The sequence below is a fragment of the Coffea arabica genome, chromosome 3e (genome assembly GCF_036785885.1).
Source record: "Coffea arabica cultivar ET-39 chromosome 3e, Coffea Arabica ET-39 HiFi, whole genome shotgun sequence".
Classification (NCBI taxonomy): Eukaryota; Viridiplantae; Streptophyta; class Magnoliopsida; order Gentianales; family Rubiaceae; genus Coffea; species Coffea arabica.
In genome coordinates this window covers 540,637-560,010 of record NC_092315.1, presented here as the reverse complement: position 1 = coordinate 560,010, position 19,374 = coordinate 540,637, and the positions used below count along the sequence as shown (strand labels likewise).

The 19,374-nt window shown below is 37.6% G+C and overlaps 2 protein-coding genes across 8 annotated transcripts; one reads left to right on the top strand and one right to left on the bottom strand.

Moving 5' to 3' along the window:
* The first annotated feature begins 4,610 nt into the window (after nt 1-4,610).
* Nucleotides 4,611-6,278, top strand: LOC113738035 (peroxidase 40-like). The gene is made up of 4 exons (XM_027265188.2): nt 4,611-4,879; nt 4,993-5,184; nt 5,402-5,567; nt 5,760-6,278. The coding sequence occupies exons 1-4, from the start codon at nt 4,634-4,636 to the stop codon at nt 6,176-6,178; spliced, it is 1,023 nt and encodes a 340-aa protein (XP_027120989.1). The 5' UTR covers nt 4,611-4,633; the 3' UTR covers nt 6,179-6,278.
* Nucleotides 6,059-18,071, bottom strand: LOC113738034 (flowering time control protein FCA-like). 7 transcript variants are annotated; one of them, XR_011842339.1, is made up of 21 exons: nt 17,542-18,071; nt 16,803-16,873; nt 16,383-16,461; nt 13,072-13,154; nt 12,941-12,992; nt 12,718-12,785; nt 11,527-11,593; nt 11,024-11,103; nt 10,873-10,937; nt 10,503-10,565; nt 10,262-10,424; nt 9,570-9,653; nt 8,925-9,482; nt 8,407-8,622; nt 8,115-8,321; nt 7,991-8,029; nt 7,452-7,523; nt 7,316-7,361; nt 6,601-6,676; nt 6,326-6,359; nt 6,059-6,198 (listed from the first exon to the last, which is right to left on the bottom strand). XR_011842339.1 is itself a non-coding variant. In XM_027265185.2 (19 exons), exons 1-19 carry the CDS (start codon nt 17,963-17,965, stop codon nt 6,669-6,671), a joined length of 2,445 nt encoding a protein of 814 aa, XP_027120986.1. In that variant the 5' UTR covers nt 17,966-18,071; the 3' UTR covers nt 6,413-6,668. The 7 variants fall into 7 exon arrangements, 4 of the variants coding, with proteins under 4 accessions (XP_027120986.1, XP_027120987.1, XP_027120988.1 ...); XR_011842341.1 differs by having other exon boundaries at nt 8,407-8,607; XR_011842340.1 differs by lacking the exon at nt 6,326-6,359 and having other exon boundaries at nt 6,060-6,198.
* Nucleotides 18,072-19,374: the final 1,303 nt, after the last annotated feature.

The following is a 19,374-nucleotide window of genomic DNA, read 5'->3' as shown; positions in this document are numbered from 1 at the left end:
CTAGGTCCATCCTCTCCTGATCACTAGAGTTTAATTTAAACGTGTACTACTGCTCTACCAAAATTACGTCAGAAGTGGATGCTAAATATCTGTGGTTCTAATTAATTAATCATGCCTTTCTCTACCGCTTGAAGGTGTATTCTCATGGAGCTTTGATCATTAATGATATCGTGAATATACTAGGAAGGAAGGTAGTCGAATGTACTTGTCGGTTGAGAGGGGGATGGCTGCGAGATTTTGTTCGAGATATAGTAGTAGCTTTAAACATTCTTCTTCTTTTTTCCAACACCATCCTCATCATCATGCATACCAATTAGAGTTGGAGGGTCTTTTTCCACATGACATTGTCTCGTGGTTAGGACGTCAAGTTCAATTGAATACACTTGTACTTCCAGTTCCAGCCATGCATGATTTATTGCCAAGGTTTTGTACAGACGACGCTAAGATGAAAGGAAGATGCAACTCAGCAAATTCTAATCTTTTTCCCATCTCTTCAACTTTAGACAAAAGATCTGCCATGTTCTACGTACATATGCAACTAGAGACGTAAAGGGACAATAGCTATACCTAGTACAAGGTCCCATTCTCTGAGGGCCGGGTGGTGTCAATGTCATGCATAAGAGCATACAGTTTTGGGTTGCAAATTAAGTTTAGGGTTGCCACAAAGGGTAGATGCTTGAAGCGGTTAAAATTCTGCAAATTAATACAGCAAACACTACTACTCATTTGCCTAGATCGATATTTCCCTCCTACTGATACTATACACACATCAAATTATCTCATTTGCCTTTGTCCAACGTATTTCTTCGCAAACTGGGACTTGTGGCTTTGTCTTGCACTCTTCCTTACGTGCATATGAGCTGGTAAAGTGCAAAGTTTTGTCGCTATATATTTGCCTGCCCTATCTTGTCAAGTTTTATATATATACACATCATCCCTATAAAATTTAGACAGCTAATTAAGTGCTTCTAAATTCTAATTTCCAGGAAATGCGTCCTACTAATATGCTTATCATTCAATAAAATTCTTTTAACTTGAAAGGGCATCCAGACAACTTCCGCATGTAGTAATGTTTACCAGTTAATAGTTTCTATTCGAACTCACACTCTCACTCATAGTTGTAAAGATGAAGAAGCATTTCCTTGTTTTAAAAATCTTGAATGCGCTAATATATATTAGCCTCATGCGAGAAAGTAAAATGCACCAATTAACTCTATTACGAAATTTACCATGATCAGGTGTACGACAAATTTAGTTTATTCGAAATCATCTAACAGGTGTACGTAATTCTCCAAGTGATATCGATTTTTTTGGGCAAGTAAGAATTTATTAATACTCAAGAACCAAAATAACGTACAAGATATGTCTCAAATGATCAAGAACTCTAACTTACACAACTTACATCCGATACTAATTAATCTCACAACAATCTGAAATACGTACTTTACAAAAGAAGTAACAGCAACTAACACTAAAATTTCAAATTGAACAAATGTTCTTTGGTAACAATCAGATCCTTTGCAACTATCTATTAGTGTATCCGTCTTCTTAACTTTTTTGAAACAGGACAATCTGCATCTGACTATCTCAAATATCTATTTTTTAATCACTTTTGTATCCCTACATTCATTACTGAATTGTGTTGCATTCCTTTCTTTCCAAATGCAATAAACTGCAGCTGCTAACAAAACTCTTGCTTGGGTTTTAGCAAAAGATTTGCCTTTCAGGTGAATTCCAACCCAATCAATCAAATTGTTCCAATTGGTTTGAGGCCATTGGACAGCACATTTAAATTTGAAATAACTCCAAATACTACTATTAGTCACTGAACAATCAAAAAAGGATGTTGATAGTCTTGGAATACTTAAAAAGGATTCAGTACACAGACATTTTTGGTGATCCCTACGTTCTTAAGATTAGTAGGTTATCGACTCAGCTCATCACATGAATGATCAGTTTCCGATCTCCCAAAAAAGTAGTTTCAAAAATTGAAAATAGAAAAGTAATGCAACATCAATCTAGTTAGACCAGCCCATTATTAGCTTGCAAGTTTTGAGCTGGAAACAATTATGCAAAAGGAATCAGAATGCAGAAAATTTCTCCCTTTTACTGTACATGGATGTGAATATTGCATGTATGCAAATATTCTCTGCTGCCACCACTGAATAAAAGTATTCACGATAGCTGGAAATTATTGATTCCAATCACCCCCTTTTTTTTTTCTTAAGCCTTGGTGGGAATTTCCTGTTAATTTTTTTCTTTATTTTTTGGAATTTTTTGGTTCATCCCGGATAAATAGAATACATCAGAGAGAGAGAGAGAGAGAGAGAGAGAAACTTGTAAACAAAGCAATTTTTCATGACTTTTTTGCTGCGAATTAGTCAAAAGTAGATACTCTAGGGTCACTTACCAAAAACGAAAACAAAAAAGGTTGGCGAGAAGATAACAAAAAAACAAATTTCCATCTATCATTTCCTGCCATGCATACTCCCTGCTTCTAAAGCCAAAATTAGTGGGACACTGCATTTTTGCTGGTAACATGCAGAGGTTTCATTTTTTGAGGGATGATTTAACCTATACTTCCCCGCCGGTATTAATGGAGGTTTAGACGCAGACAACATAAAACTATTGTTTTTAGCACTTATTCTTACAAAAACAATCCCTAATTAACTCCCATGCATGAACCTAGCTAGTTTGACAATCATTGGAAATTGTTTTCTTTTTTTTTTTTTTGAACAAAAAACAAGAGAGAGAAATTAAATAAAAAGGGTGGGAGGCAGAATTTGCCTGTCGTCCAGGGTTTTGATGTGGAACGTTTACCATACTTCGTAAATAAATCTACCATTTTAACAATTAATTCCCTTTATTTTTCTTTTTTGTCCATGATAGAAACATTAATGGTACTCCACTTTTCTCTTGGTGACTCAAATTTGCAACCTCTAAATCGCAGAAGAAGCTATTCAATATATCTACACAACAAAGCTTCATTGTCCTTTTGCATGGATTGAACTCACAAATTCCTCCTTTTCTTCCACAAGATAAAATCGCTCGATGTCTCGAGACTAATAAGAGCAATAATCTCTTGCCTTGATGAATTCTGCATGAGTAGATGCGCAAATGCATTTCTTGTTTTTCTTGGGAAAATAGAATAGAAAATTACTATAATTTGTCATCTTTTGATAACGGAAAAGCAGAACAATGATTGTTTTTGTCAGGAAAATAGGGTACGATCATGGATGGATATGATATTCTCAAACACATTGAAGCTTGGCTCACTTGTATACCAAAGTATTATTGATTTGGACTGGGGTTCTTTATAACCCTACATGCGTTATGCCTTGCAGACAATGAACTTGGGGAGCATGACAACATGTTTTGCTCCCTCGCATGCTTCAACCTGCTTTCTGCTTCATTACAAGCCTAATTCTTCAATTAGTAATTAAACATGTTCAGATATTACAGTATTTATATTGAACATTGCCGGACCTTAAAATTTGGAAGCGAGCTTGTACCTGCTAGGGCCTCACAATTGAATCAAGGTATGTGTAAAATTACCATAGCTTTTACTTTTGCTATTTATAGGTGACAAAATAAGCAAAAACGTATTCCTGGGTAGTAATATAGTTTGCCCCCTGACCATCTTAATCACTCTCAGATCATACAAGAAGACTTCTAGTTAAATCTCGACTTACCCTGCATGCATTAATTCATCAAGGCTTTAGCATTTCATTAATATCTGAAATTCCAGGCGATGCAAAACCATTAAACCAGACCTTTGTAATTCCTTTACTATGTTGATCAGTGAAGGCCCGCAATAGTGAATTTGAACCACAAGTACTTCCATTTTTCCTTAGTACACTGACCAGCAGACATTAAGTGAGCCAACACTGGGGCAGAAACCTGGTCAAAAGTACATTTGGATGAGATATCTCACTATTCTTTTTCCCCTCTTTCAGTGTTAACTTCTTTTGTTATGGGGTTGTATTATGAGGTCATATCAAGTTGAGGATATTAAATAATCGGCTTTGCATATTAATTCTTGGACATCTTTTACTAGCTAGAACGATGAAGCGTATTCCCAAGTTACCAGCTTTATAAAGTATTTATGAAGAGATCAAAATTGTTGAAGTAACCACAAAAAACAATCTGACTTGAGAGTTGATATTTAGCAAAAAGCAGAGAATACGGCCCCACTGACGTATAAGGAAGAAATAGCTTTGTTCATTTTCTTAATCTGTTATTCTTGCGTTACACCTACCCTCTCTCTCACAAAACCTGTGAAACAATTTCACGACCTGCCTCGGGACATAATTGCTGTTATACGTTGTGTGTGTGTGTGTGTGTTTATGTGTGATTTTGAGTTGGTAAGCTTCCAATATTACTAGTGGAGAATCAGAGATTCTGAATCCCAAAAGGCCTGCCAAGAGCACATGGCTTTAGTTGAACGCAAAACACGTAAAATCTCCCATCAAATTGCTATGAACTGACTGTTTCCTCGGCTTGACTACGTCTTCTTTTAACCACCATTTCTTGTTGATTCTCCTGACAGCAAGCAAATGCTATTTATAGATCAGCATTTTAATGTTTGCTTCAATTGCAAACTTCTTTAATTTGCAGCATTTAAGTTCAAACGATGGCATTTTGCTTTGCTTTCTACTTACTCATAATCAACCTATCATTAGCATTCGCAAACAGTGCAACCACATCCAATGAGGAATGCATCGATGGCGCCACTGTTGCATTAAGCTTTGGTTTGTACCAAAGCAGCTGCCCGGAGGCAGAACCAATCATCTTTGCATGGATTGAAAAGGCAGTGTCTGATGACCCCAGGATGGCAGCCTCTTTGCTTCGTTTACATTTCCACGACTGCTTTGTTAATGCAAGTGTTTCTTTTTTTTTTTGTTTGGGTTCAAGTGAAGTTTGATTAGAGCGTCAATCTAGCCATATTACATTCACATAAACATTAACTTTTTGTTGCATAAAATTCAACAGGGATGTGATGCATCTGTTTTACTGGATGACACGCCAAATTTCGTCGGAGAAAAAACTGCAGCTCCGAACCTGAACTCACTCAGAGGGTTTGAAGTGATAGATTCTATCAAAACTGATCTTGAGTTTGTCTGTCCTGAAACCGTCTCTTGTGCTGATATTCTGGCCATTGCAGCTAGAGATTCAGTAGTTCTGGTATGGCATATTTAAGCATCCCAATTCATCAAAAACAATTTTTAACATGACGCATCACTGTTTACTTTAAGACGCAAACTCATCCTTTTAAGTTTTCATTCAAGAGTTTGGCAATAATACATCTTTCCTTATCAGTAATTCAGTGACTAAAATGATGGATGGAATGCTAGACCCACGTACTGAGAAATTTTTTCATATTTTGGCTCTGACTGTCCAGTCAGGTGGTTTAGGATGGGATGTGCAGATGGGCAGGAAGGATAGCTTAACGGCTAGCAAAGAATCCGCAAATAACAACATCCCTGGCCCAAACTCTGATGTTGCTACCCTTGCTGCCAAGTTTCAGAACGTTGGGCTTACATTGGATGACATGGTGACTCTCTCGGGTAATTTGATTTCGTCTCCCCTTACTGCCATTAGCTCTAACAATTGAAGCAAAACAAGTACAATTAGGTCTAACAATTTGCTTACTGCTTATGCCCAAAACCTCTTCTCCAAGGCTACTCCAATGTATTTAGTCAACCGATTGCTTTCAGTTCGATTCAAGGAGGGCGTTACTTATTTTTGTGCTTGTCCAGGTGCCCACACATTAGGCAAAGCTCGATGCTTCACATTTAACTCTCGGCTAAATGGCAATAGCAATGCAGATGCGGACCCAAATGTTAACTTGGATTTCATCCAATCGCTGCAACAGCTATGCACTCAATCAAATGCCAACACAACTCTAGCAGATCTTGACTACAAGACTCCTTCGGTATTCGACAATCAATACTTCGTTAACCTACTTTCAGGGGAGGGTTTACTCACGTCTGACCAAGTTCTTGTCACTGGAGATGAAGGAACTAGAGAACTTGTTGAATCTTATGTCGATGACCCACTGGCCTTTCTTGAGGAGTTCAAGAAATCAATGCTGAGAATGGGCAGTTTGCTGCCAGCTACAGGAGAAAATGGTGAAATTCGTAGGAATTGTAGGCTCCCCAATAACTTCAATCAGTAAATGGCCCTATGTAAGCGACTCTGCAGCCATATAAAAAATTATCATTCTGGCCAGGCTGGTTGTCTTCAATCCACAAACAAATTAACGCCGATTGAACTTAGCATGTTGATGTTTATATTAAACTTGCATCCGCAAAATATGACTCACACTAAGCGTTTGACTTGTATGCGAAATTCCCGCCCTGGAAAAAGAGTGAAGAATACGCAAAAGCATGGACATGTGAAGAAAGAACCATGAACTGCAAACTTTGTTCACTAGAACAATGAAGCTTTCGTTGTAAAATAGAATCAAAATCTTAGCTGCAAAATTTGATTTATACAGGCTAGTAAGCAATATCTACTGCAACAAAGCATTAGATGTCATGTATTAATGGAGTGCCAGTATAAAACTCTTAGTCTGCCCATATTCTTTCCTCCTCTTACCTTAACCTTGTTGGCAACTGCTTCTAGTACAACACTTGGGAAGTTCTAGCCAACGGACCACCTCAGGTTTATGGCCCTGAAAGAAGAATTTCAAGCAGACTTAGTGTATTGTAGAATCTGGATACCTGAACAGTATTAGCCTTTCATTAAACTGCCCGTGCAAAAGAGTACACTAAAGATGCAACCAGATAAGGAACTGCCAAGACCGTTAGCTACACTAGTCATCTACATATCAACCACACCTACAAACGGAAATCTAAATTATGAGACTCTAGCAACAGCCTTCTTCCAATTCCTCCAAACAAAATCTAGATATTTCAAAAAAAAAAAAATTAGATATAACGGCAGTCTCTGAAGTTGGTCAGAATAAATAATGGGGCGGTCTTTGCATTAATGACAATTTGATGAACCTCAGCAGATGTCACTGCAATTGCTCAGAAAACAGAGCCATATGAAATGCACAGGCCAGCCAAATCAGCAGCATTTCCTTGCACATTTGCAAGGGGAAAGACCATCCGTTAACCCGAAAAGCCAAAAGGAGTAAATGAATTTCAATCAGCTGGGTAGTTATTAACATCCCCCACCCCCACCACCCAACCCCCGTCAAAAAAAAAAAAAAGAAAAGGCTGAGTATAAAGCTATTACTCTCCGGTACACAAGCCAGCATAAAGGACACTTTATTTATGAGAGAGAGAGAGAGAGAGAGGGAAACAACCTGCAGGCTTACTCTTCCACATCCAATCCTGAGCAGGCTGATGGCGCTGAAAGCAAAAAATAACAGAATACTCAGTTAATCTGTGTGTATTAAAACAGACAAGAACATTAATCCCCAAGCAGCAGACAAATTCCACCTGCTGGAAATGTGCTGGATCGTCCATCGACTTTGAAACAGTTGCAGGCAGTACTTGCATGTAGCCAAGCTCCTTATCACAGAATATTAAGAATTAGTCTAACAACAACATAACAGAGCGAAAGTCCAATTACAAAGCACTTTGAAGCTACAGTTGCTTATATCTCTATCAGGTTTCCTTCCTAATTCTGGGCGTTTTAACTCCCCAGCTCCAGCTCCAGATGATAATCTATGTTTGTAGTAGAAAAATGAAGAAAAAGGGAAAGGGAAAACGAAAGGACGACCAGACCTATAACCTTTTCAACTAGTCTGCGGAAAACAATATCCACTAATCAATGAAAGCTAAGAAATAATCTAGATTGGCACTCTCAGGTCTATTCAACTTTCTCCTATTGGAGGGAACAGAAAGGAAATCCACATGAATGTCAGGGAAGAAGGAAAAAAAATCTATCTAAATGTCAATCAAATATATAGCGATTCAGATGCAGTAAAATGATTGATTCCAAAGCCATTAGTAATGGACATGAAAGTATCATATACCTGAACATTCTGATGATCTGTAACTCCAGGAACCTGATACTGGAGTACAAAAATTACAGAATTAGCAAGAAACAAACATAAAATATAAACCAGAAGACATACATTATAATTTGCAATGACAGACCGGAAATGATTGAGAAGACTGTTGCACTTGCTGAGGATGAATCTGGGATTGTTGCTGTGTCTGAATTTGATTCTGCACCTGAAATTGTCTCTGAGGAAAATTTTGAACAGAGAGATTTTGAGGGTGTGGTTGCACCTGAGGCTGTTGGACAGGGAGCTTCTGTTGCTGCTGCTGCTCATACAATGTCAACTCTTCAGGTTTTTCCCACTACAAGCCCAACAGAGAGAAACTTCAAAACAGTACAAAAGGACAAAACCCTAATAAAGAATCACAAGAACGGTAAGAAATTTACTTTGCTTTCACCAGTTGTGCTGTTGTAATAATACTTGTATCCCTCAGGAGAAATGTGCTCTGTCCAATTACATTTTCCAGCAGCTATGGCCCTGGATGTTGCAGGAACAGTTGGGTTAGCAGATTCAGCAGCAGCTACATCACCTCCTAGTTGATCAGAATTATTGACTACTTTCTGCGGTGCAGTTCCAGCCCAAAGAGCCTGCATAACCAAAAACTTTACTCTGTGCATTATCAATACACTCCAACGTTCCCCATGGAACTGTTCAATTGGCTTTCATTTGAAAACTAGTTAAGTAAAACTAATGTAGCCAAGTCTGAGCTATTCTTACAAGGTAAGGGGAAGTCAAGTCATAACATCGCATTTCAAGGAAACAAAAGGACTGCAGGTAAAGCATATTCATATCGTTCAGTTATTATTCTCTTTTCTTGGGGAATTGTACAATAGCATTTATTAATAAATCTTCCCAAGTGCAAAAACCTTTATAGAATGTTCTATTGTGCTGAAAAGTATGATACCTGCTGTTTAGATGACTGCAATCCCGGATTTGAGGGTTGCATCATTTGCATCTGTTGCTGAAGCTGAGAGAACGCTTGCTGTGATGATTGAAAGCTTGCCTGCAGATTTTGGGTCTGTTGTTGTAGCATCTGGGCTAACTGAGACGGTGATTGATTCGGAGGTTGAAGCGATTGAGCTGGAGCAGGCAGTTGCTGTTGGTTTGCCAATGCAGACATAACATTTTGCTGTGAATTACTAGTCCGAGATGCCTGTCCTATTGCAGAGGATGCATTCAGTGGCACCTGGGGCTGAGAAACAGAAAGCGGCCCACCAAAACCAGTTAACTGGTCTGATGGCAATGCCTGATTCAATGGAGTATGACCAGTTGGGTGAGGCATCAGTGCTTGACTAAATGGACGGACTGATGCATGATAAGTCTGTGACTGGACAAAACTTGCAGCATTTGATGGTTGTAGCAGGAGAGAAGGTGGCAAGTATTGTGGTGACTGAAGTGGCTTCTGCAGTGGTGATATTTGTGGGCCAACAGAGGGCGCTTGGGGCAAAGACTGGTTATAATTCTAAGAAAAATTAAAAATAACATGAGATACTCAGATTTAAGGAATAGCCTGAGAAAGCATAATTGGCTAAAGTTCATCTGTACAGACCGACTGTGACATAGAAGTAGAAGAAACTGCAAATCCGGGAAGCAGACGGTCAGCATTTCCACTCACACTGCTAGGGATGCTACCCTAAAAAATCATGCATGAATATATGAGTAAGAAAGTCTCGTGGAGATTCAACTCACTCTAAATTGACTGATATGAAAACTAAGACGTGCCAACAAAAATTTGGGATGGAAATTTTTAAACAGCAAAATCAAGACAATACTCTTCATATGATAAAAGTTAAGAGAACAACCATCTACTCGTACATCAACTGGCACTTAATTATCAATTCCACACTCAAAAATTAAAAAAAAAAGTAATAATAAAAAAGACAGATGAAACAGTTAGTGCAAGAAAAGACAGGTTTAAATGCCCAAGTGTCACTAAAATATATGATGAATTTAACAAACCAGATGACAGAAATAGTAATAACAAATATTTTAGCCTAAAACCAACTGACCTACTGATATTAGGTGCTGACGGTAGAGAAACCTAATTGAAAAACAGTAAAAGCATCTTTTTTCATTTATCTATATGGAAAAAGGTAATTGAAAAACTAAGACTAACCAAAACTAGTTAACACTTTAAATGAAAAGAAAAATTCTGGAGGGTAGACAAATTAATAGGCCTGAACATTTGACAGCCAAAAAGTTATCTGCAACAGAGAAAAGTTAAGCAGTAAAAATGCTTACAGGAGCTGAAGTGGCAGCAATATCACCAGGTCTAGGAAGCAAATGATTTCCGAAACCATGCATCCCAGCATTAGGAGGTGGCCCAAGGTTTTGAGGACTCATAGGCTGCCAAGCATTTGACGGAATTCGTTCATTTAATGGTTCACCAAGATTTGTAGGAGGTCTGCCCATTACAGAGAGATTTTAGCTCGACAAATGTATGAAGAAGTCACATGTAGAAGGGAAGCACAAGGATGAAAACCTAATGCCTGGTGTTGGGAAGCAAGGAGTAAAACCCGGACCACCGTACGCGGCAGCACCTCCTCTGTGAAAGGAAACCAAGTGATGAAGCAAAAGTAAATGAATGACTCAAAAGAATCATCAAAAGGTCACAGAACTAATTGAATAGTGTCAAAAGGAAAAGAAAATAAAACCACCAAAAGCCACAAGCTGTTGTCACACCCATATTTTGAAACTGGAAAACAAATGACAAATCCCAACATCAAAGCAAAATATCATTGTCCATACATAAGCAATCTGCTCTGAGCACAGTATGTAGAACCCACTAATTAACACAGCCTGGAAAGAGATGTAAAACTAAAGAAATAATTCCAAAGATTTGGAGGGAAAACCTTGATTCTCCAAGTCTAGGCTTCTTGGGATCAGCAAACCGAACAGTCAATGGCTGATCGCACCCCTACAATGTGAAAGTATTGAGTAAATTAATAGGAACATAAAACAGCACCAGAGAACTGAGCACCAAGGCAACAGCAACAGGCTTACTCGCATTGTGTATATTCCGTTAAGCGCATTTATGGCTGCCAATGCCATATCTCTATGTGAATACTTGACAAATCCACATCCTTCAAAAACAGTTCGTGCATATCAATGCAGGGTAAATATAAATAAAAACTTAAAAAGCAAAAAGGTGAAGACCAAGAAGGAGAGGTCCACATATGAAAGATTTGTGAAATTTTTATCCTCATTATTATCCTCGCAACACTTTGATGCATTTTGAAACATCTACTATTACGTCTCTCATGTCAAAGAGAGAAAAAGGAGGCAGAAAAATGGAAAAAGGGCAAGGAAGGATATGCAAAGCTAAAACAAACAATCACTTTTGAGGGCACCTTCCAATAAATTTAGTGTTTAAGATGCCATGATGCAAACTTAAGGGGAAGCAAAGCATGTTTTCTTGCCCTTTACAAAAATCAAATTGTTATACCAGCAGTAGGGCAACATTAGATACGAAAATATTGATCAAACACAAACTTAATGGAACATACCACGACTCTGCCTCATGTCATCACGCATGAGATAGACATCTTCAACATGACCATAAGGTGTGAAAATCTGGAAGGACAAATCATTGTGAGATATTTAATATTGTTAATTTTGCAACATTATTTCTTAGTGAAGTATATAGCAAGATCACTGGATATGCAATCCAATAAAAATAAAAACAAAAATAAAAATTGATTGATATGACATCAAAGCAGCAAGCACTGCATCTGCTTCGTTGGTCTTCTTTGAGAATTCATAGTTAAAAAGATAACTCCATTTTGACCTGCTAAAGTGAGGACTAAGCAGCAACTACTCCTACTATCAGACAGCCATAAAAACACAGGAGACACAGGAACACAGTATGACATGTCAGAAATGATAAAAAGGACGCCTAATAAAAGGGCAAGTCACACAGAAGAGGTTGTAACCAAAAAATACAAACCAAATAATTGACTAAGTTAAAATTTTCCAATTTCAATGGAATTAAGATTTTAAATTTTATTTTTAATACCTAGGGAGGAGGTTTGCAAGACCATGGTGCAAGATATACAAAATCATTTTGAACCGAAAAAAAGCTAGCAATTACTCATAAACCAAATTAATCATTACAGCATGAGAAACTCAAGTACAATCACGTTAGAATTATCAAGCATGTAGAAACTACAGATCTTCAGCAAGTAACATATTTGAATTATTAGCAAGTTCTACAAAAAGTTAGTATGACAAGAAACTTTCTTTGCATTTATTGTTAATTAAATGAAAATTGTGCAATATTCTAGAACTAATGTCTCCATTATCTTGTTTCTAGTTAAATTTCCAATCAGATTTCATATTACAGCCATTATCAATTCCTAAACCCAAGATTAGCAAGATAAAAGAAGATAATTGCAGCATATCCTCATCATGCATAAAATTTAGGAGGAAAAAACTATTTTTTTTTTACATGCCCAAGGATGTCAAGATCAAGTCTGCATCCAATATGTCAAACACCCAGTGTCTGGTTCTCAAGAAGTTCATGCTTTCATAAAAGATTAGCTATATTCGCCCCTGCTCATCATTTTGATTATCATTTACCAATTAGAGAAAAGAGGAGCAGAAGTTAGGTTTCCACACATTTCAAGAGATTAGGAGAAAGAAGGAACAATATATCATACAAACAGCACAAACAAACTAAGATCAATTGAGGAACATACTTCCTCAACTTCCCTCTCTGTAGCTTGCTTGTTCAGCGATCCCACAAATAACTTGAACTCAACTGCACCTAATTCAAACAGATAGTTCATAAGGGACCAAGACAACTCGTGAAAAACTTTCAGCAGAATTACAAGGTAATAATCAGAAGTGAGATTCATGAAGTTTTAAGCATTTTCAAAAGAGTTATATCAGAAACAAGGAATAGAAATTTGCTAAGATTACCAAGACGCTCCCGTTCTCCATCAGCATATCGGACTTGTATGGGGCCGACTCCCTGGAAATTAAGTGCTCAATCAAAAAATAACCAAAATAAGAAAGCCAGCAACTGAGACTGAAATTATAAGAATTTTTACCCCAGGCAAAGTATATTGGTTGTGTAATGCTCTTATGGCTCTATCAGCTTCTTCTGAAGTAGAATATTTGATAAAACAACATCCTGCAGAAGCAAAAGTTTGTGTCCTGTTCTTAAACAGAGCCCAAAAAATGACTCACCAGGGCAGCAGCAAAAAGAAAAACTGAAATATGAAAAAAAATAGACCTGGGAATGATGCATTGGATGACAAAAATAAATTCATAGGTAAATAACAGATAATAAAGCTTACAATTTCCCTAAAATTGAAAAGAAAGTGCAAAGAATTTTTGTTTCTTTTTAGCCACACAGCTGAAAAAGAAAGTCCAAAATAATTCTAAGATAAATTCAATCTTGGCTTTGACTAACATCAAGGCCAGATCCTGGACAACTGCAAATAATAATGCAACATTTGGCGGAAATATATACTTATGATGATGCCTAAAACTGATCTTGAATTGCTGTACAACATGAATAATCTTCGCAATGGTTCCTGATCAATCATGTCAGCATCAATTTTCCCAATCTTGATTGATCGTAGCCAAACAGATTCTTAAGCCTAATACCATATAACTCATTTGCGCACTCCCAATTGTAATCTCGAAGCAAGAAACACATGGAATAAAATTACATCACCTAACATGTTGACATTAAAAGACCATTTCCTCGGCATGGCACGAGCATTTCAAATTTCCACAAGAAAAACGGCAAATCCAAAAAACATAGAGAAATAAAAATGAACTGATAAAGATCCTCTTGAGCATGTAGAAGGATTGAATGCCCTAAAGATCAATTCCTTACTAAACGATACAAATTTATAAGTTCTAATGTCGTTGCTTGTAGAAAGAGAAGAATTGAGATCATATGTAAAACAAAAGTCAGGTCATCCACCAATAAGATCAAATGAGAAAGATCAAACAATAATAAAAGAACCACTCTTAAGTACCCTCATCAGTAGTAGCACAAATTAGACTGCAAATTGCATTACAGCCTCACATCTCAAACTTGCATTACATCCTCGACAATGAGATGGAATGCGTAAGCAACAAGCGTACAGAAGTTAAAACCATAAACGCATGGATAGAACGTAAGTGAAGTTGTTCAAAGGACACCCGCAAAAATCCTGTACAAGGATTAGTGGCATTTCCCACATCAATACCACCCAGCAAACACAAAATAGAGCAAAACTTATGTCCGCGCATCAGAGCTTGTACACAAGGATACTATCGATATACACTGCTGGATCTCTAGAAATTAGATGCTAATGCTTCACCATACTACTGAACGTGGAAATATAAGTAAACCCTGTTTAGTCAGCGAGCCGTACATTACAGAGAAAGAAACACATGCAAAACAACATCATTAAGACATCCCGTCTTCACAAATGGACCTGTATAGTTGAGTTTATGCTTGTTCTTGTTCATTCCATCAAAGGACAGCATGAAACAAAAGAACGTATTTATACTCTGCCCAATCATGCATCACCAAACATTCAAATCAAACGAGCATCAGTCAGAAACTTGAGTTTGTAACAAGACGAAGCAATGGTTCCCTGATTGTCAGGTTAGGCACTTAAAAAGAACTGAACCGTGTGTCTTACAACCAAAAGAAGCTAAAACACTGCCAGAACAATATCCATCCACAATATTAAACAAATTCAATAGATAATTTCTGCAGGAAACACCACGCATGTAGTGCATTAAGTAATTATGAATACATGTATTACTGATTCCTGTAATGTAATAACCAGAACGAAAGATGATAAGATGCACATAAATCCACCAGCAACAACAACTTGTAAATAAACCAATTAGGAACCTTCCTCCTGGAAGATTCCATCTCACAATACCAAATGGCATCTCAAACAATCAACTTCCACAAAAGGTTATTATAGGCAATTGCCCTAACCATATAATGTAGTATCTAACATCGATTGGGTCTTGTATGAATATGCATATTAACAAACATACATCCAGCTGTTAATTAAATGCTGAAGCTTCAACACATGAGCAAAATGAACAAAAAGAGATATTAAAAGATAAATAATAAAAATCAAGGATCCATCATCTACTTCACAGGAAGAGAGGAGGGAGAATGGCTGCAACTGCCAAAATAACATTCTGAAGTATGGAATCATGCACCCAAACACCCAATACAACAACAATCCACATAAACGAGTCCCAGACTTCAAGAAGGATATAAATGCATGTCATTACAGGCTTGTGACCTTGAGACAAACTGATACTTGCCAGATTTGATATCCCATACAAACTCAACGACAAAGTCACCATCACTAAAAGACAATCACCAAAATTGACGAAGTATCCCAGATTGGGATGAGCCACGCTCTCAGTCTTTCAACAGGAACTCACAAACATCAAAACCCAGAACAAATTATTGCTCGCTTAATAAATTTTATCCCATCAAATCTCAATATCCACCACAAAAATCACATGACCTCCAAAGTAGACTACTGCATTTCCGAAATAAAGGTCATTGCACGGGTTCTAAATGCATCCCAACAAAAAATGGAGCAATAACGTTTCAGAAAGCCACATTGCACCAACACCGACACGTAGACTACATGATTGGATGTCAGAAATAAGACATGAAAATCACAATGAGACCATGAAGCTGATTGCCACCAACGACTTTCAGGTATACCATACACCCATAGGCAAAGCAACATTCACAAATAAGTTGAACACTCTCTTGTGGAAGGACGAAAAATTATACAACCACTCAAAAACACGTAAACGGCCATCTCAACCTCAAAGTCTCAACCTCAGACAGAAAAATCTTCAAGAAGAGAAAACTGCTTTTGTACAATCCAACTCATTCAGATCAGAGATTTGCAAGTCAGAGGAAGATGAAAAAAATCCTAAAACCTCAGCATTCTACATCAGGTTCAATATCAATAATGCAAACACTGCTGTCTTGCTTGCTTTACAACACCGAGTTCCCCCACATTATCACAAAAGCCAAATTGAGTATTATCAAGAGAACCATTACAAAGCATCTTGATATTGGCTCCCTACAACTGAGTATGTAAAAACTAAATTGACATCTTTCCTATTCTTAAGCATGTACACAAATTAACCAGATGATATGTTTACTCTTGTCTTCGTCTTGATGGACAGGACGGACGCAAAGGACAGGGAGCAAGGAAAAACCACGAAGCCAGATAATTGTTGGAAATACTAACTGACATGAATCATAAGCTTACAGTTGCTCCCCTCAGCCCTTCAAAGGACCTGAAAAGAGATTCTCATACAAAAATCATTTTAACTATAACATAGATGGTACTACACATACCTTGTTGTTGTCCAGTTCTCTTGTCTCTAATCAAAGCAACCTCTAAAAGGCGTCCATGGACCTCGAACAAGGGACGGATCTAATATCATATGGACAATTGTTTTAATCAACATTATAACTGACCAAGTGCATAGTCCAAAAGTTCAATAGAGCAACATGAACATGAAATATTAGATACTGTCCAAATCCAACTTTATTAAGAGAGAACAGAAAATGTAATAAAGAAGAAATCAATATCTTACACTAGAGTAACAAAAATTAGTCTTGAGTTATACCACCTAGGACATAGATATTTTGAGAAGTGATCACATGCAGATTGTATTACGGAACAAATATGTGAACTTCATAAGATAAAATCAAAAACCTCAAGCATTGAACAAGTCTGTGCAGCCTATATAGGTGGCTGAAAACTGAACTTACATCTTCTTCAGTGGCTGTCCTTGGAACAGATCCAACAAATAGTTTGGCAAAACTGCCTCCATCAAATCGATCTGAAACAAATTACATGTTTTGCTCAAATAGGAGACATGAGAATAGCAAGCAGATAAACATAAGCATGAAAATTTCAAAAAAAAAAAAAAAAGGTTCCAGTGCACCAACGTCATATTGGCATAAACATAACACCAAATCGTATAATATGGTATATCATGTTCTGTCCATGTAGAAGTGGCGTGTAGATGCATCACAAAAGTCACACATAGATGCATTAAATACTGAGTAATAATCACAATGACAATAATCACTGCATATCAGGCTAATTGATCCATCAAATATTGTAAAATCAAAACCAGCTCGACTTTAAGTTTCCCTCTTCATTTAGACGGTAACTTCTACTAGTAATCCTCCAATACAAGTTATTTTGGCTACTACTCTGCTCAAGTATGGAGTCCATACCCTTTGATTTTTCCAAAAAACAACCTATTTAAGGCCTCAATTGCCGATAATCGAACTGTACCGATCCGCACAATGTTAATAGTTCGCTGATATCGCACACAAATTTGTTCACAATTTCTATTCAGTCTAACATCATCATTTTCTCTTTTTTTTTATTTGCACGAAAATAACAAACTAAAAACACACGAGTAGAATTCCCCCCCACTCCCGGGTTGGTTGAAGAAACTTTAGATTATGGCAAAATGGGATAGTTACAGGGGCTTACCCGGAGGAGACCCTCGGCTATCAGAATAAGAGTAGCCACGTTTCTGCCCAGCAAGGGAAGGCATCGGATAATTGTAGTTGAACCCTCCACCTCCGGCACCGCGGCCGCGGTCCCCGCCGGCAGAACCACTACTTGCTGAGCGAGAGGGAGAGTGGTACCTAGGAGGACTATCGAAAGCACGATGGTAGTCACGAGCTCCACCACCTCCACCGCGGTAATTATTAGTGGAATCATCGTCAGGGCTACGGCGGTGGTGGTGCGAATACTGGCGGTTGTGGTTATCGGAACTATAGGAGGATGGGCGGGAAGAATATGGGGGCCCCCTAGAATACCTAGTGCTATTAAAGTGATGGTGACTGTCCGGGCTGCGGCCATACCGGTCTTCCCCTCTTCCTCTTCCTCTTCCTCCTCTGTGCCTTTCCATTGTGTAGTCTGTATTATCAGTACTATTATGGAGTAAAAATTGGGCAATTTTTTTCTACAGAGTAAGGTGTTTGGTAAAGTCGTTAGGAAGACCGTAGCCGAAGAAGATGACGAATCTTTTTATAACCAAAGCCCAATGGGCAGGAACGGTTTCTAAGAAAATTGCGTTGTCCCTGTGTTATCTCCGAAATCCAATTAGCATTTTGGGCTTGTCAATTGTAGCCCAACGTAACTGAGTGCAGATACAAGTAGAAGTGTGCAAAATCGAAAATTTTCGATCTACTTATCAAATTTGAATTGAATACGAAATTTTCGAAATTGATAAATCGAAATTTCTGAATTTGAAGTATACGACCAAATTCAATAATGAGGTTTTCAAATCGGAAATTCCAATTTTGAAATCGAAGACCGATTTCAATTTCAAATTCATTCTATATATATATATAATATAAAAATTATAAATTATCAAATTCGATTTGAATACACACCCCTAGGTACAAGTTGATGAAGCTACTGAACTCGAGCTTCCGATTAGGTAGATCAAGTGTTTGACTCGAATTTGGTTGGCGGTCAAAGGGTAAAAAAAAAGCTGCTAAATAATAAAATGTTTTTTTTAAGCATACTAAATGATAAAAATGTTGTTCCAACCAATACTGCAAAATAGGCATTAACATGATAAAAGCTCTACGAGGAGGAGAGATGGATTAAGAGCTTTACAAGGAGGAGAGATGTATTGGGTGGGGTGTGAAATTTTATGAAAACTCCATTTTAGAAAATACGACTATCACTAATTACCTAACATAAATATGAATCTAGACCCTTCAAACTCAACCCCGGTAGATTTGATAGTAGCCAAAAGTGGACTTGTAGGTTTGGGGAAAAACAAAGAGAGAGAGAGACCGAATCCTCATTGGGCGGGACTAAGGGCATCAACGGTTATCGACCATTCTGAGTGATATAATATTATTTGAACAAGATGTAATTCTATATGAATTAATTATAAAACTTAATAATAAAGATATAATTATTATATATGGAATCCACATAAATAGTAATAAAATATCACATCTGTATTATACATATGTATAAGAAATTTACATAGAATTATTAAATATTCAAAAAATGTTATACTCCGGACGGGACGGTTCCGTGGGTCTTGGAGGCTACGATATATCAAAGCAACAACGTGGACGTGTAAATACAGAAGAAAGACGTGGCTTGACATGAATCCACTGGGCCCATGGGCATTGACGGACGGATACGTGACTGTGGAATGTGGACTAGCAAGTCTTCATCAAAAGGACGGTGCTGTCAGGTCATCAACGATTTAAGAGTTGCGCATCAAGGTTATAAAAAATGCTGTGCTGTCTGTACTGTGCAGTAGATTCTCCATGGACGGCTTTCCCAAAA

Coding starts and splice junctions, on each gene's coding strand:
- LOC113738035 (XM_027265188.2), top strand. CDS start 4,634: ATGGCATTTTGCTTTGCTTTCTACTTACTCATAATCAACCTATCATTA. Junction 4,880..4,992: donor TCCACGACTGCTTTGTTAAT/GCAAGTGTTTCT, acceptor AAAATTCAACAG/GGATGTGATGCATCTGTTTT. Junction 5,568..5,759: donor TGACATGGTGACTCTCTCGG/GTAATTTGATTT, acceptor GTGCTTGTCCAG/GTGCCCACACATTAGGCAAA.
- LOC113738034 (XM_027265185.2), bottom strand. CDS start 17,965: ATGGAAAGGCACAGAGGAGGAAGAGGAAGAGGAAGAGGGGAAGACCGG. Junction 8,623..8,924: donor TGCAGTCATCTAAACAGCAG/GTATCATACTTT, acceptor CACAGAGTAAAG/TTTTTGGTTATGCAGGCTCT. Junction 7,524..7,990: donor CAGATCATCAGAATGTTCAG/GTATATGATACT, acceptor TTCTGTGATAAG/GAGCTTGGCTACATGCAAGT.